Source organism: Cynoglossus semilaevis, chromosome 10, assembly GCF_000523025.1.
Source record: "Cynoglossus semilaevis isolate Cse_v1.0 chromosome 10, Cse_v1.0, whole genome shotgun sequence".
Taxonomy (NCBI): Eukaryota; Metazoa; Chordata; class Actinopteri; order Pleuronectiformes; family Cynoglossidae; genus Cynoglossus; species Cynoglossus semilaevis.
This window is the reverse complement of record NC_024316.1, coordinates 9,220,554-9,236,937: the sequence shown is the minus strand read 5'-3', so window position 1 is coordinate 9,236,937 and position 16,384 is coordinate 9,220,554. Positions and strand designations below refer to the sequence as shown.

At 40.8% G+C, this 16,384-nt stretch overlaps 1 protein-coding gene across 1 annotated transcript in view; it reads right to left on the bottom strand.

The window, feature by feature from the left end:
• agrn (agrin) overlaps positions 1-16,384 on the bottom strand; it is a 252,515-nt gene that overhangs the window by 51,474 nt on the left and 184,657 nt on the right. Inside the window, exons 9-15 of the mRNA XM_025059195.1 lie at positions 15,897-16,094; positions 15,282-15,482; positions 8,002-8,144; positions 6,875-6,980; positions 3,865-3,984; positions 2,383-2,547; positions 618-761 (exon numbers count right to left, since the gene is read on the bottom strand). Coding sequence (XP_024914963.1) covers positions 618-761; positions 2,383-2,547; positions 3,865-3,984; positions 6,875-6,980; positions 8,002-8,144; positions 15,282-15,482; positions 15,897-16,094 — 1,077 coding nt within the window. The remainder of the gene's footprint in view (positions 1-617; positions 762-2,382; positions 2,548-3,864; positions 3,985-6,874; positions 6,981-8,001; positions 8,145-15,281; positions 15,483-15,896; positions 16,095-16,384) is intronic.

The window sequence follows — 16,384 nt, the reverse complement described above, 5'->3', positions numbered from 1 at the left end:
CCCCCCCCAACCACCCCCCCCCCCCCCGGTGCCACCCTCTGGATCCCCCTTTCATGTGCTCCCACACCTCCGGTTTGTGTCTTTTCACCTGGCAGGGAGTGCGGCAGAGTTCTCCACCACTGTGCCAGGATTTCTGGCTTCATTAGGTTTGACTTCCTGTCGATATCTGATTGCATCTTAATCAAGGAGATAAAGACTCTGAACAGCAGGAAACTAAACTTCACCTCCATTGGATTTTTAGCCAGTGCAGTCACTAGGACTGTTTTACTTATTAATCTAAGTGTAACCAATAGAACTTATGGTGAAGTATGAAAAAACACTTCTACAAATACAATAGAAACATAGGTGATGATATTGAGATAATAAAAAATCAATGAGTGGGATATATGTCACACAGGCGTCATTTGTAATCTCAAGTGTGTTTCCTAATTGACGATATCGATTAACTGCCTGCGAGCCTTTCTCTCAACTGCCAATAAAGCAGGGGAATGTGAAGAGAGGATGGAGGAGCGAGTGGGGGCTGAGAGGCTGCTCCACAGTTCAGATGAGTGACACAGAAACACAGGGTAATAGAGAGGTCAGAGGTGAGAAGTAAAGCGTGTGTCTGTGTGTGTTACCTTTGTCGCAGCCGTTCATGCCCATTTTGCTTCCATCTGGACACACGTTGCACTTCATGCCCTTCGCCCCTGTCTTGCAGGAACACAGACCAGACATCTGCTCACAGTCGTCCCGGACCGAGCCGTTGGCGTCACAGTTACACGCTGTTACAAACGAAGAAATGAAAAGTGTGAGGAGGGAAAAATGAATGCATGAAACAAAATTAGCAATTCAACAGTGTGACAGGAAGAGGGATTAGAGTTTGGTTTCTGTAGTGTACAAAGAGCACCGGAGGCGAACGTAGCCTCTGAACCCAGTTTTGCCTACATTATCATTTTTTATAGTCAGGGATTTAAAAAAGGTTCATGCACCCTAGAGGCCATTGAGTGAGGAGACAAAGAGGGAGGAGGTGAGGAAGGAGGAGAGGGGGAGTTGTGGAGCGTTCAGATGAAACTCAAGAAAACAACCTGAAGAAAAAACCTACTTTTAAGAGTCAGTGTTATGTGATGTGTTTCTTTTTTAGCCTGTCTCCAGCTGAACCTGGTATTACTGTGCTGATGCCTGCTGAGTGTGTGTAAACCTTGTTAAGGTCAGGCCACGGGTGAGGCTCCTACAGGCTTCCTGCTGTCTGCTGAAAATACCTCACGGCTTCGCAGGCGAATGTCCTGTGATACCTCAGCAGCAGGGTACGAGGTGGTCACCACATTGCATTACATCGAGACAAAAAAGGGGCCGTGACCCCAGTGTTCACCTGAATACAAATGAACACTATCTATTCAGTGCAGTACAATTTTTGAGAGGCTAAAACATGAAATTATATTTGAAATGGTAGATAATTATATCATTTTACAATTTAATCCATTTTTAAGAATATTTTTACAAGATAACGTCTTTACCCACGGGTCTTTAAGTAAAATTACCAGGAGTCTGATAAGCTTCCAGTATGGAAACGGCGGGTAACGCAACCAAAACAAAATCCCAGAACGTCTTGGATGATTCGGCCACTCATGGGACAGTGAAGGCATCACTGGTATTTGTTTTAACTGGAAATGTAAAAATTACTGCAATAATCGGTTTTATATGTGGAGATAAATTATATAAGAAATCTCAATGAATGACACAGACTCTGTATCCAATAATTCAACCGTTGATCTACTTATCTTTGCTCTAATACTCAGATGATAGACATGTTATTTACACGCATTGTGGGAAAGACTTTTTGTTTCACAAAGCAGATTTAAAACACCACCCCAACTGTCTTCGTGCATTTGAGGAGCCTTCAACTTTGTATGTAAGATTAGCTGACAGCTTGACTGACACAACTGTCAAATGGATTGTAAGAGTGATTAATATTGACAACAGCATCCTGATGTATTGAAAGAAACTCTCAACTTGTTTTGAATGCCATGACCAACAGTAATGATAAAAATACACAGAATCACTGAAGCATAGTTTTCGTGACTTTTTTTCACATTAATAATCCCATAATTTTCATTGGTCAGAAATAAAAACAGGTGACACAGATACATCTACCTGCTTTTTAGAAATATTGCATTTCCTGCATCAATCATGATGATCATGCTTAATTATGATAACAGTTAATCATGATTAATCATGACAATTATTCATGGTTAGTTGCAATCCACACCTTCTAATTAGGTAGTTTAGAAAAATGAATTGTTTGACAGCACTATTTTCAACTAATTTAAAGCAAACTGAAAATTCACAACAACAGGTTGAAGACAATTGTTGAATTTAAACAAACACAAATCCAGGATTTCTTACGTGTGCAGCCGCTCATGTTCTCCGTCACAATGCCCCTGAAGTTCCAGAATCCCGGCTCACAGCGGTCACACTTCTGCCCCCCGACACCTGGTTTACAGGAGCACTGGCCAGTGGCTGGGTCACACGTTCCTTTGTAGGATCCATAGCTGTTACACTGGCAGGTACCTGAGGAGAACCAACAACATTTCATAATCATCAACTTTTACTCTAAATCCCATCATTTTACAAACTTGCAACAACTGAAACTTGTTCACTCAGGTTATTTTCTCTTTTAGATTTATGCCAGATGCAAATGCCGGCCGTGGGAACATTCCACAAAAGCTGGATAAAGTGGGCTTAGGTGAGATTTTCCTGCACTAACTCTCAGCATGTCATTCTTTGTTTACTTGAGTTATTTAGAACCAAACTTTTTTCCTCAAAGGGCCAAATTAAAACTTCAGCGTGGGCCAGGACGCAGAATACTTCTACAGAAATGTTGTTTTAAGTTTTGTTTTATACTGTTTACATTATGAATCAACTTTATAAGTTATGTAACTCGACCTAAAATCCCTTATTCATCTCATCTGTTACTGATTTTTCCCAGATTTCCCAGTTGTTTGCTAAATTGAGGCAAATCTGTGATTGGTTGGTTAATAGGACAAGTTAGCTTTTTTGGCTAATAGCTTCTTTTACCATATTTTGTAAAATCTTTTTTAAATAAAGCTTTGCCAAAATGACATTAAGACAAAATTTGACCATTTCTGAGCTGGCTTTCATATGTTTATGTTGTGAATTGTAATTAATGTTAATTTTAAAGTTTATAGTAAGCTGTTTATAGTAAGCTGTTTCTATATTTATGTTTACATTGATATGACCTTAATTATTTCTAGACTAATTAAAAAATGTTAGCATCCATTATTTTCTGTTGCTTTCTAACTCTGTGTTTGTACTTTTAATTTTCTTTACATTTTACATTTAAATATTAAATTGACATTATTGTAATTTAATTTTTTTTTTACTGTTACTTTCTTTGCAAAGAACTATCCAACTATTAGCTAATTTGGCTACAAATGGCCATTATTTAGCCATGTAGCTTTACCCCCTTGAGATTTGTCAAACACTTTAAACCCTGATATTGAACTTCAGGCATTTTGAAGATCTTCAGGAGACACATAAAGATGAAATATTCACAAATACATAACACAGAAGCTTTTCATCTTTTTGTTCACACTGCAGCTCTAAGCTAACAGCTAAAAGCAACATTGTCTTTACCAGCCGTGTGCCATCATCCAGCTAGGTTCACTTAATATAATGGTAATTATAAGTATAATGGCTGCTGATGAAACTCTGGACTCCACTTTTCAAGGTAACTGTCAGTCCTGCTGATGAAGCAGCCTAATCACAGGTTGGGTTTTTATTTATTCTTTTGTTCAGGGTCTAATTCATCAAGCTCAGGCTAACAGGAGGCAAAAGGTCAGGGCAGGACACAGAGAGAGAACTTACTCGGACATCCAGCCATTTCGACTCCTAAGGCAGCTGTCGTGTTGTCAGAGCAGCAGCCGTACACAGACAGACTGCAGTGCTGGGGTGCTGTCAGCTCTGGAGGAGATGTGGCTGAAATCACTGATGAAGCAGGAACAGGAGAGAGGAGGAGAGGAGGAGAGAAAAGGAGAAGAACACCCAGCATTTGAGCAGGATTAGACAGCACAATCTCCCAGCAACATGTAACTTTTTTGCCAACAATGAAGTTGAGCTTTAAGGGGGCAGAGGTGGAGACGCTGGCAGCCGGTTTGGAGATAACAATTCTATTTCAACTTCCTTCACAATAACTGAAAATCAGGGGGAAACGACGCTATTAGCTCCAGTGAAAACAAACAATGGCGTTGCTGGTGAACGTGCGGTCTGACATTTAGCACGTACTAGGAGGCATGTTCTCCTCATTTGTTCCTGTCTAATATGTTGGAATTGTGTGCCTGCCCTACAACCCTTCTGAAAGACACAAACAAATAAAGAAATCAATAAAATAAAGTCTGCAGTATTTTATGAGGGAATGTGCCAGGCAGTGCACTACGGAGACCTCCATTGTCAGAGGATGTGCTAACCTTCAGACTGCAGCGTGACAGCTCTGAATACAGAAGCACCTCCATTCAACAAAACAAAAACAAATGTATTCCCAGCACCTGTTGTTTGTCCTGAAATTGGACGAGAATGAGAGAGACAATATGGTAAGAGGAACAGAGGGCATCTGAGTCTCACAGTTCACATTCTCTGCATACACTGGGCAGAAAAGTTTAAGTTTCTGAGACAGACAGCAGAAATCTTTGCCTCTCTTTTTTCTCTGTCTCCTTCCATTTCCCTTCCGATCTCTTTTTCTGGTCTTGCTCATTTGGAGTCTGGGGGCTGGAGATACAGGGGCCATAAATCACAATGTTACTGGTGTGGATATGAGCCTCCTCAGCCTAATGCTGATGACTCCACTCTCTGCTTTCCCACTCCAGAGATGGTATTTGGACACAGTTCATTTAACTTGCCACTTTCCTGCACTGCGTTCAGCTCTCTGTACTGAGCCTATTAGGACAAGGAGAACTTTTAATTTCATATGTTCTGCCACACTTCAAGGGTTCTTTTCCTCTTCAGTGACCATTGTCCAGCACAGTGCTGCTCATTGTGATGTGCAATATTGCCCTCACAGTTTTAGAGGTTTTTCTTTTCTGTGGTGATGGTTACTAAGGACTTTTTTACATTAAACATCTGCTCATGCCAGTTTCTCTAGTGAACTAATGAGAGCGCAGTTATCTCAGAGCTGGATTACATCCCAAAAACAAATAAAAATAAATCTGTATAAGGTAACCAACTCAAACCCTCATTTATCAGGCAAAAGAACAAAGAAAGGATTTCAAGTGGTTTTACTGCCAAACTTTTTTCTGTTTTTTCACACAAAAAAATCCATTTAAAATCTATTGTGTGCAACACAGTACGAGGTTCATACAAGGTTGATTCTGGGACATTCCTCAATTAGCATGTTAACTAGTTTGGGTACCGAGGTTAGTTATAGAAGGAGCATCTGCCAAAGCATGCTGAATGTGGCGGAGACAATTAAAAATAATGTTTATCAGTTTAGGGTTGGGTCTTGTCAATTAAAAACAACACATATTAATGTGTGAAAAGAAATCAGCAGAATCTGCTGCTGCTGAATGCACATGACCTTCCATTTCTGCTTTAAAATGCCCCTTCAGACACTGTCGTGCAAAGAGGAAGCCATGCACCATTCTTCGTGCTGAAAAACATCACGATACATGACGACAGAGGAGACCATAGAAACAAAGTTTAACCTGTGGTAACGTTGCCCCTGTGTCTATGTGAATATGCCTTTTTGACCTTTTGCCTGATTTACACAATCCACTATCAAATAAGGATCTTAGTTATAACTGCTGTGTTGCCAGAGCAACAACTTTTCCAAAATAGCAGTTTCCATTTCTCTGGATGTACACAACTCCCCTGACCCAGATATGAGTTTGCAGGGAGCTATAGAAGATGGTTTCAACGCTATTAGAAGCCAACCTTGCACATAAGCATGCAGCAGATGGAACCGTGGACATCAAATGTAAAAGTCTCTTTTTCTAAAATCCAAACCTCTCATGGTTTCTTTAGTGTTTTCTCGTTGGCGAGAGGTAACATTTTTTGATAAGTTTCAAGAGTGGAGGTCAAATAAAGTTTTTCCTTACACAGCTTATGTGGGAAGTAGTAAAAAAAAAATCCCTAACACCCCTAGGAAGAAATAACCAATGGGAGAGGAGAGTCTAGAGGTCTCGTAGCCATAGGGGGCTTTTCAAAAAAAAGATCGATTATTCATGGATGGTAGAGAAGCGTGACAGTCAGTGCCCAAGGAGGCCAGCTCGGAATCTGCAGGGATGTGTGTGGACACAGCGGCAGCTCTCTCATTCTCACTAACTCCATCCTCCTCTCTTTCAGACCCACAGGGAATCAAACAGGATAGAATGATCACACCAAATCCCTTAAGTGCTTTTTGCTCTGCGCTCCAGCCTGAGCTGGAATCAGTGGCGAAAGCTCCAGAGGAGAAAAAAAGGTAACCTTCGCTACTCAAACACTGATCTGACTACCGTTCTGGCTGCTGAGATGATGTTCATTTACATGCAGAGAGTGTTTTTGACTTTCCTTTTTTTAAAGTTAGTGGTGTCCTGAGGGTTAGGAAACAACCTTGTTAGTACAACTTTAATGGTTTAGAATTTTTGAATGTCTGGTAAGGAGGAGCCAATGGTTATGTTTATAAGCTAAGTCAATACACTTTAACACAACAACTCCAGTGTGGTTACACCGCAGAGACACACACAGCTGTGGGACTCCTATAGACATTAGCAGGCTATTATCACCCCATCAGTGGATGAAATGGTTGGAGAAAATGCAATGTCAATGATGATGAATCTCAGTGATGTGACCATGCTTTTCATGCAATGGCATTACAGTAACTGGGCACTGTGCATAATGTACCGACCTGCACATGGTCCCTGATTCTGAATCAACAAGTGATCCTGTTTCTCACATCTGGCCTTCTTCAGCTCACACTCGTTGCTGTAGTTCTTTCCATCTGAACCACAAACCTGAAAAGGAAATACAGGAAGGTGACTTTATAGCAGTTCAATTTTACTATCAGCAGACAAATGCACCACAGCTGACAGCAGCGCTGTGAAAAAGTGGTGTTCCTAGTTTCATTTTTTTTTTCTCTGTCAAATGGTGTTCTGATATTCAACAACTCTTTTATTGTGCCAAAAATCAATAAAGTAAAAATATACCACGGGGGGCTTCGGCACAACATGTGAAACTTTTCACTATACTGTAATTATGCTGCATACAAATTAACTGTATTTTTGCAGTGTAAAAGAAAGGCTTTTTTGTTTTATTGGTAATGTAATCATAGCCAAGTGACACAACATTGCAGATAGAACAACAGATAGAATTCCATTGTTCTTCAACACAGAAAAAGTTGTTAGAGCAAATGCAATTATCCTAGGAATACAAAGAGAATGTCAAAATAACAATAGCAGAAAATGAGTAAATGTGGGCACAGGGGCTATTATTTAGAAATTGTGTGTGTTTGCAGTCTACCTATACTGTGATTTAGACTAAAGTTTACCTGTTTTTGTGCTTGTCTTTATGAGCATCCTGTGTGTTTATATACTGAAAATTTCAATTTGAAATTAACTTACCGGTACATACTTTTAGCTTAGCCTTTGGGTATCAACAAAAGCAAACCTAGGAAAAAGCTAGACTGAAAACTGCTTGAAACAGCTACAAAAGCTATCTGTATGACAACTTGAAACTGTTGGTGGTATTTACTACACTGTGCCATACAGTAGATCGTATATTAACATGGATTTAGCCTTCTGGTTGCTATTAATTAATTATAATTATGAAAAGTTATAAAAACTTGTTATAAAAACCTGAACTGTCATGATTTCCTTATAGACCAGTCTGTTTTCCAGTCTTCTGCACCTTACACTGACTGACAGCTACAGATGGCCATGTCATATTTCCTATGATTGATCCTTGGATCTGGCCTGTTTTGTTCTTCTTGGGCAACATTTTGCACTGATGGCACTTGTGTGAAGTTTGAAGTCATACCACGCTGTGAGGAACACTTTGACAGCTGAAATCACAAACGCAGCGATCCTCCTCTGCATCTTCATCCCACGAGCCTCCAAAGAGACGACAGCGGTCCTGCTCGCAGCTCTCCGACCCGGAGCCTGAACCTCCTGAGCCACAGTCTGCAATAGAAACCATAAATGCACATAAAAAGACATTAATAAAACATTTCAGCCCACAAGGGAGATGCCCCCTGATCAGCACAACAGATGCAAAGTGTTCCAGTCGCACTTCTCTGTAAGTTAAAGCAATGATTATACACCAAGAGCATTACAAAGTTTAGATCATTTACATTCCTCTCACGCTGGTTGCAAAGAGGAAAATAAAGGCACTGCTGGTAGAACAAGATAATGACCCACTGTAGTGAGCGCAGGAGACTGACTAAATAAATTAGGTACAACATGTCTGCACCACCAGAGAGGCATCCTTTTCATCTCAATTAAATCAGAGATTGGGGGGTGAGGACTGTTTAAGGGTGCTTGCTCCCTGATATGAGAATTGATCTAATTGCTAGGAGTTTAGTTGAATATTATCGTCTATTATCCAGTAAAAATGAAGTTGGATTTGAAAAGGTTCGTGTTCAACAGGTAGATAACAATACTTGCATCATGACCAGAACAATACATACGTGGAACACCCTGTGATCACTGTTCCACATGATGTGCCGTGAGAGATCTCTTTGTTTTTTGAGATGTCTTTGTTCATCTTTATGATATTGACAGGCAGACAATAAATATTTCTCAAATAGGTTTCAGCAGATATATTGTTATTTCAGATCTTTATGTGTCTCTCTTCAATTCCTGCTAAAATGTCAGTCTAAATGTCTAATATCTAACGTCTAAATACCAATCGTACCCTTATCAACACACGTAGTCAAACCATTACATATGACACGGATGCCACCAGGACAAAATGAATCACAAGACATATCTATTTATTACGTCTTATTTTGCTTAGTACTTGTAATATTACTTCCTGAAAAGTAAAACATTTTGCGCTTGTTACTGGGTAAAATAATATTAAAGTAATAAATGAAGATGTTGGGGTTATGGTTAATGGAAAGCCCTTGAGGGCTGTGCTGAGAAGAGCTTAAAAAATGGAGAGGATTCTTATTTTGATGTTGCAAATTTCATCTTCAGTGAATCTCCTGAGGGAGATTAGGTGAATATCTGTGAAGGCAGGGAATGAACGCAGTCAGCATGAAAGAAAGAGAGTTGGAGGGAAGAGAGCGAGAGCGAGAGAGAGAGAGAAAGAGAGAGAGAGAGAGAGGTGGGAATGGGGGGGTGGAGAGATGAAAGTTTGCAACTGGCAGAAAGTTCATTTGAAATGATTTTGTTATTCAAAAAATGTACTGCAGCCAAAGTAAAAAGCTCTGAGCACTGCTTAAAGGCTGAGAGGCTGAAGAGACATCAGGTAATCAAGGTGTTCCCGCCTCTCTCTGTCTGCTCTGAGGGCTTATTCAACTCCATTGATGCGCTTCGTCTAATGGTGAAATCAATGTCTTGGAGACGGAAGTGCCACTTAGCATAACCCACTTTCTAAAGCAGGTTATGAAGCAGGTCATATTGCAAGGCAGGAGGCTTGGCCAAATCATGCTTTGGTCCCGTTGTAATGGGCTGTGACAGCTCAGACTGGTCGATACAGAGGATGCAGGTGGACTATACAGCTATATATTACATTAAGCACACAACAACAGAGGAGGAGCTCTTTGTACAAGGCCACATTGTCCACAAACATCAGGATCTATTAAAGATTTGCTCCATCTCCATTTTAAAGCACTAACCTCTAAACAACCCTAATCCCTTTGGCCTTAATGTTGTTGTGGCATCTTATCGATCCAGGGCTGCAGTCTGAATTAAACATACCATTTCCTGATGGGGAAATGTGCTTTTTAATTGCTTCAGCTGCACATTGACATTATCTGACATTATCTTTGTTGTGATGTTGTTCTTAAAAAAAGGGACATCGAGTCCTGAACAGAGGAGAAGAAGAAATCAGACCTTGGCTTCTCAGTCGGTCACTTGAGCCTATGTACTGTATTCCAGCTCAGCAAGACACAATAACGGAGAGATGAAGGAGAAGCCAATTCATATTCCACTCAGGCACGCTCACAGAGAGGAGATAAATAAATAAAAGAGGTAAGACATTAGAGTAGAATAAATAAAAGTGAAGGCAGAAGAGAGGTCCTAATTAGCTGCTGCTCTTTCATGTGCCCACCACCCACGCTGCCTGTGAACCTTTAAATGAATACATCCTCAGCTAAGACGGCTGTATCAGCTATTCTCTCTGCACTGCCAATCCGCTCCTTTTTTACTCAATCATGTCAGAAGCCAAGTCTATTTAGCCAAGGGAGCTCCATTAAGGAGGCAGAATTCAATGGCATGGAGGTGAGAGAAAATGAATAGAATAAGAATGATGTTCATAAAAGACACTGGAGAGAAAAGAAATGGTTGCAGGGATTTGACAATGGAAATAATAGAAGAGAAGGAATGATGGAGGAGACGTCAAAGCTGACTGGGAATGTATGGAAGAGTTCGCAGAAGTAGAAGAAGTAGAAGTTGAAGAAGTGGAAAACACCCCACCGCCCCTCGCCCCATCATCACAAAGTTTCTTTTGGAAGTGAAATGTCACTGGAGTATCATAGCGAAAACAAAAGAATTGCTGATGCTCAAAAAGTGGAATAAACAAAGTTATCAAAAACCTTTCAAAGTGTCAGGAACTGAATAAAGAAGAGTTATCTGGAAGTTCAAAAGGATGTGCTGTAGTACACAGAGACACAAAGGTAGAAGACACTGTTGAACTTCTTTGTCCACTCTGGGCTTAAAAACAATACAGTGGAGGAATGAAGATCCAGGAAACAGGAGTGTGAACCACGTCTGTGAAGAGTCTCCTTCAAGTCCAACTGAAGTCCGATAGGGACAGCCTGATGGAAATGAGGCATGTTAGAAGTAGTAGTTGTAGTAGTAGTTGGTCAGAAGAGAAAAAAACAAAGATGACTTGTCTAGAAGATGACATCTGTATCTAGACATAGAACCAAAGAACATTATCTACACAATAGAACAAAGAGGTGGGAGAACAATCTTGAGACAGTCTTGAAATATGTAAAAATAATGCTCCAGTTAGACAACAGCAAAACTGGACCTGGGTCTTTGCTTTGTCTTCACCACGAAAACCACTGAAACAATGCTTCAAAACTGGTGAAGAACTCGGTTAAGAAGGTTGAGGTCAATGATATTGACTGGCCTGCACAAAGCAAGAACTCAATCGCCCTTCATGTGTGGTACTTATCAGAGAAGAACAGATGCCAAGGACGAATCGTCCTCTACTGCAGTCTGAAGACTGTGACTGTGACTGACCGTTCACAACATCTCACAATTGTGTTTCTGTTTACAAAGAAAGTTAAATTCAGAAGCTACATTTTTCCCAGAAAAAAGGTGAAAATATTAAGTATTTTAGTGACAACTCTGGACTTTTCCTTCAACTGTAGGAGACCGACTGAAGCCAGATGATGTTTGTTCAACCAGATTAAAATTTCAGGGTCAGCTGACTCTCTGTCATTATCAGCTGTGCGAATGCGAAGTCAGACATTTGTCATTTCAGACAAATCCATCCTCATTGTCGGCCCGTGCCAGGGCAAAGACGAAAAATGACAACAGTGTTTGTTCAAGGATGGAGAGCCACAGGATTTGCCTTTGTCTTCACTACATCCATCAGTCACTCATGCCACTGGCTGCCGGCAGATGTGACGGTGGGTTTATCCAAATAAGCATTCCCGCAGGATAGAGAGGGATGAATTGTGTGGAGCACTTTGAAAAAAGGCACTGAAAAAAAAGGAAGCTTTGTTTCCTCTATAGAAGGTTACAGGCGCCGTGATGGATGGGGCGTGACGGTAAAATCCGCTGATCTCACTGCCACAGAGCTCCTGTCTCACCCATTCACACACTCGAGTTACTAGTTATTTGATCAGTTGGACGTGAGGAGCAGGACACAGACTGTGCATCCCTGTGTGATCCTGAGCTCATAATCTTGTTTATTAAATGTCTATTCAATTAAAGAAAAAAAGGTCTGGAAGACCCTGTAGGTGATACACTGCTTTCAGTTGCCACTTTGTCAGTGTCAAGAAAAGGAGCTGAGGCCAGGGTCTGCCCAAGTGTGAAATTAAACAGGTGATAAATTTCCCTGTATGGCCAACTGTAGGAACACTGTCATTTTTCATTACTGCTAAATAAAAGGCAGGAGAAAACATTTTCCATTTTTCTGCTCAGGAACACACGGGCTGTGCACGTGACTAATGAGGGCAGTTTTTTTAAGTCCAGTCCACGTAAAGGAATAAATCACGTGTTCTCTTCCAGGCTTATCTTAGATAAGAGGTATGGAGTGGGCAGATGTGAACACCTTAGGAAAAGGTGGGAAGAGGAAAATACAGTCCTTAGTTTTTGCAGATTGACACACAGAGCTGTTTAGAAGAAGTAAGAGTCTTTTTTATGGTACAATTCAAAAGAGATTGTTCCAACAGAATCACATGGCTGCCTCAGTTATTGGCAGAAGCCAAAGCCAAACCTCACAGAGCAAATACATTACTGAGGGAAAGTTTTTTTTTTTTTAATATTACACATAAAAAAAATTAAAATAGTTTTAGGGACATAAAGCTGGTCAAAAACCAATCAAACATTTTCACCTTCTGATTTTTTTAATCTTTAATGGAAAAGAATGTGCTCAAAGATGTTTAGAGTTGCCTGGGGCCAAATTCATGTATTTTCTAATGCTCTGCATCTTTAATCTAAAAAACATGCAAACAAACATTTTCAAATTTTTTTCAAAATTCCAAAAAATATAAGATTGTTGTATAATATTTAGGTTTGTTATTCCCTGGTGCCAACAGGGCTTTTTTTTGCCATGAAATTTTATGCATTTATTTGTTTGTTCTTCTTCTACTTTGGGTCTTTTAAAAATAGTTACCAAATTTCTTTTCCCCGTTAATCTGTCACCATTCTTTTCTTCATCTGTTTAGTTTTGGGTCCAGCATGTTTGACCTCATCGCTTATTTTTCTGTGTCTATTCCAATAGATTTGATAAAACTGACACAACTATGACTCAGGGCGACTTAGTGGTTCCAGTGGTTGCTTCATATGTTAACATTGGAACAGTGGATTCTCCTAACTAATGGAGACAGCACGGAGAAAAGGGTTTTAAATCCTAAACTGTACATAGTTCAGAGTCAGGTAATAGGCTGTAGTCACACAGAGTCTCAGCCGGAAAAACAAGAAGCTGAAATCTGTTCCTTGAAGACCACAGCCCTAGTTTTGACCTGATTTCTGATTGCTTTACATTTCGACAGACTACTGGTGGACAACGCTGCAGTGAACCCTTGATTTCAAAGTGAAGAAAGAGTCCCATCTCTGCCTTATGTGTAAAAGCATCGGTGTCCCTTTTGTTGAGAGGCACAATTTTGATGGAGAAGAGTGCAATATAGAGAGATGCACGAGTGGGTGGGTGGGCAGGCAGCAGTGAAAGAGAAAGAAAAAAAGCTTCTATTGTGTAAGCCTGATAGTTTTCTTTGAATCAAAATGAGCAAGTGACGGAAAAAAGGAAAGGAAGCTTGCAGACAGTGTGAGAGAGTGAAATAGAAAAACTAAGCCATCAGGCACCGCTGGCAGAGCGATGCCTTTGGGTAGGTGGAGGCGAGCGTTTTCCCCCCTGATAACAGACAACAAAAGACAATGAGGACAGTGCGTGTGGATGTATGAGATGGTAAGTTTGAATCATGGGCATACCACTCTCATGTTTCTTCATGCTCCAAATACAAAAAAGGTCACTTGTCTCCTGTCAATGAAATGGTGTTAAATCGACTACAAGAAGCTTTGGCAGCACCGCTCGGCTCCCAGGCCCGGGGCCAATATGACAGACAATGAAAGAGGGAAAAAATGAAAGGAAAGAAACACCGTTGGCCAGCAATCAAGAAGGAAGTGGATTCATCTCATCTCTTTTTCCCTTCTCTATATTCTCTTTCTTCTCCTCTCCTGCCACCCCACCTGCTGGCAGGTGTAATCTGCTCTCCTTCACACCTTGTCAGAGAATGACTTCACCATGACAACCCAAAAGCCAAGGGTGGATCCCCGAGGTGGTAAGCTCGCTGCTTCCCCTGGAGTTGTACCCGAAATGGACCGAGATGATCCAGTTGGGACTCGTGCAGAGATTCAGACTTCATTTATTTGAACGAATACGAACCAGAGGAACAGAAATCAAGGACACTCAAAAGGAGTGATACCTTTAGAGCATAATTAGATTAGGGGGCTTTATGAAGTGCAAAAAATAAATCCTCTAATGTAAGCTGGTGATAAATAACTGTGACAACAGCCTCCTCACAAAAAACTAGTGAAATTTCTGAGTCCATAAAGACTTGGGCCGAGCGTTACATGTGAAACCTTCTGTTCCACTGAGACTTTTCCTGTGTTTACATGAAACAATGTGTTTTTTTTTTCTCACACCCAAACCCTTTGCAAACTCAAACAGAACAATCTAGAACAGTATCAGGAACAGTATTTGAAAAGGTGTGCGACTTTACCACTCCTCTCAATAAAATGGTATGGCCAACTCAGAAATCCCAATTATTTCCAAACAAAGTGTTTGACCCCTTTGGTTTAACCACTAGAGAAGAAGGTAGTTATAGCCACCAATTAAATAGTTTAATTATTTTTAAAAAAACATTTTTGAAATATAAAATAAAAAAAATCTACATTTTATTATTGTTATAAATGCAATGACTTCAGTGCTAAACTTGGTGGTTTATAAACATGTCAAAATAGTGTGAAATTAAAGTTCTGTAAATAAGAGATACAGAAATTAGGTGAAGGCATCACGTCCTCTCTGCCCCTCCTGCTGTGATTGGATGCCGACTTCTACACATCAGTCAGTTTCAGTTCTTATATTTAATGGACAATGGCTCATCTGTGCACTTAACACAGCTCTATAATTTTAACAGCCAGGGGCAATCGTAACAACAGTTTTCTTTCAATCAGCCAGAGCTTGTTTCAGGTCATTTTCCCCACTGTGGCCTTTAATGTTACTTTTAATTCATATTTTCTTGTTGCGGTTGCCTGTCGGCCTCCTGCCGACAACATATGCAGTCATTTGAAATTTCCCCAGAATGACTGAATGCTGTTCTGCAGGTCAGCTGGAAGATAATGAAGATAATTACACCATTTCAACGGCCAACTGGATAAAAAGAAAATGACTGCATCCCAAACTCCATTTCTTACCTTCATCACAGCTGCCGGCCTTCGCCACGTCAATTCTCTTCTTATGCATGCAGGACGACAGGCGGAGTTCGCACTTGTTGTCGTAGGTGATGCCGTCAGTGCCACACACTGGCGAGAAGGCCTCGCCTGAACACTGTGGGCACTCACACTTATCCCTGACACACCGAGTGCCCCAGGCACAAACAGTACTGCCACATGTTTCTGTAGCACACACACAGAAGAGGCAGCAGTCAGATCACAAGAGGTGAAAGAACAAATATATTCATGAAGCTGTTTCAGTGGATTTAATTCACACCACCACTTAAAATGCATCCCTCGTGTAGATATTTAAATGAGATCTCTTTCCACCTGTCCAGACTGTTTTGGTGACAAATACATGTTATTGTCTTTTAACAGCCTCAGTTTGACAAGCTTGCTGACCTGTGACCTCTCTCCCTCCTGCTCTAAGAGTGTCATTGATGTTGATATCCCAATTTCATTTAAAACCCGAACAGATTCATAGATCATCAATAATCCCTTTTTTGATGCAGAGCAATTGAAATTCTTCACATGGTGATGATGCGATTAGGTTTAAGGTGTTAAAAACAACATAAGAATCACAAATGCGTCACTTACTGCACTCTCCTTGGCTGACCACCCGCAGGTCCATCTGTTCTTTGCAGGCTCGTACATGCAGCTCACACTCACTGTTGTAGGTGGTGCCGTCGCTGCCACACACAGGCTGATGGGACTCCACGCACTCTGACGCACACACACACTGACCGCTCTGAGCGTCGCAGATTGCTCCAAAAGAGCAGTTGCCACAAGACTCATCTAGAAAGAGATGAGACAGAAGGTGAGGTTTCTTGTTGACTCTGAGTCTCTGTGCATGTTCAGGGTTGATAATTTTTTTTTTTTTTTTTTTAAATGAGTCGCTCCCAGCAAACGTGTCCCTGCTAAATGGTGTGGGTGGAATGTGTCTGTTTGTTCCATGACAAACTCATATGTGGTATATGACCAATTTGTTGTCGACACATTTCGCTCCATCACACCATTTGTACCAACGTACTCCATGTAATGTGGTGGTCACAGTGACATCAGTTAATGGTGAGGAAGGGTCGGAT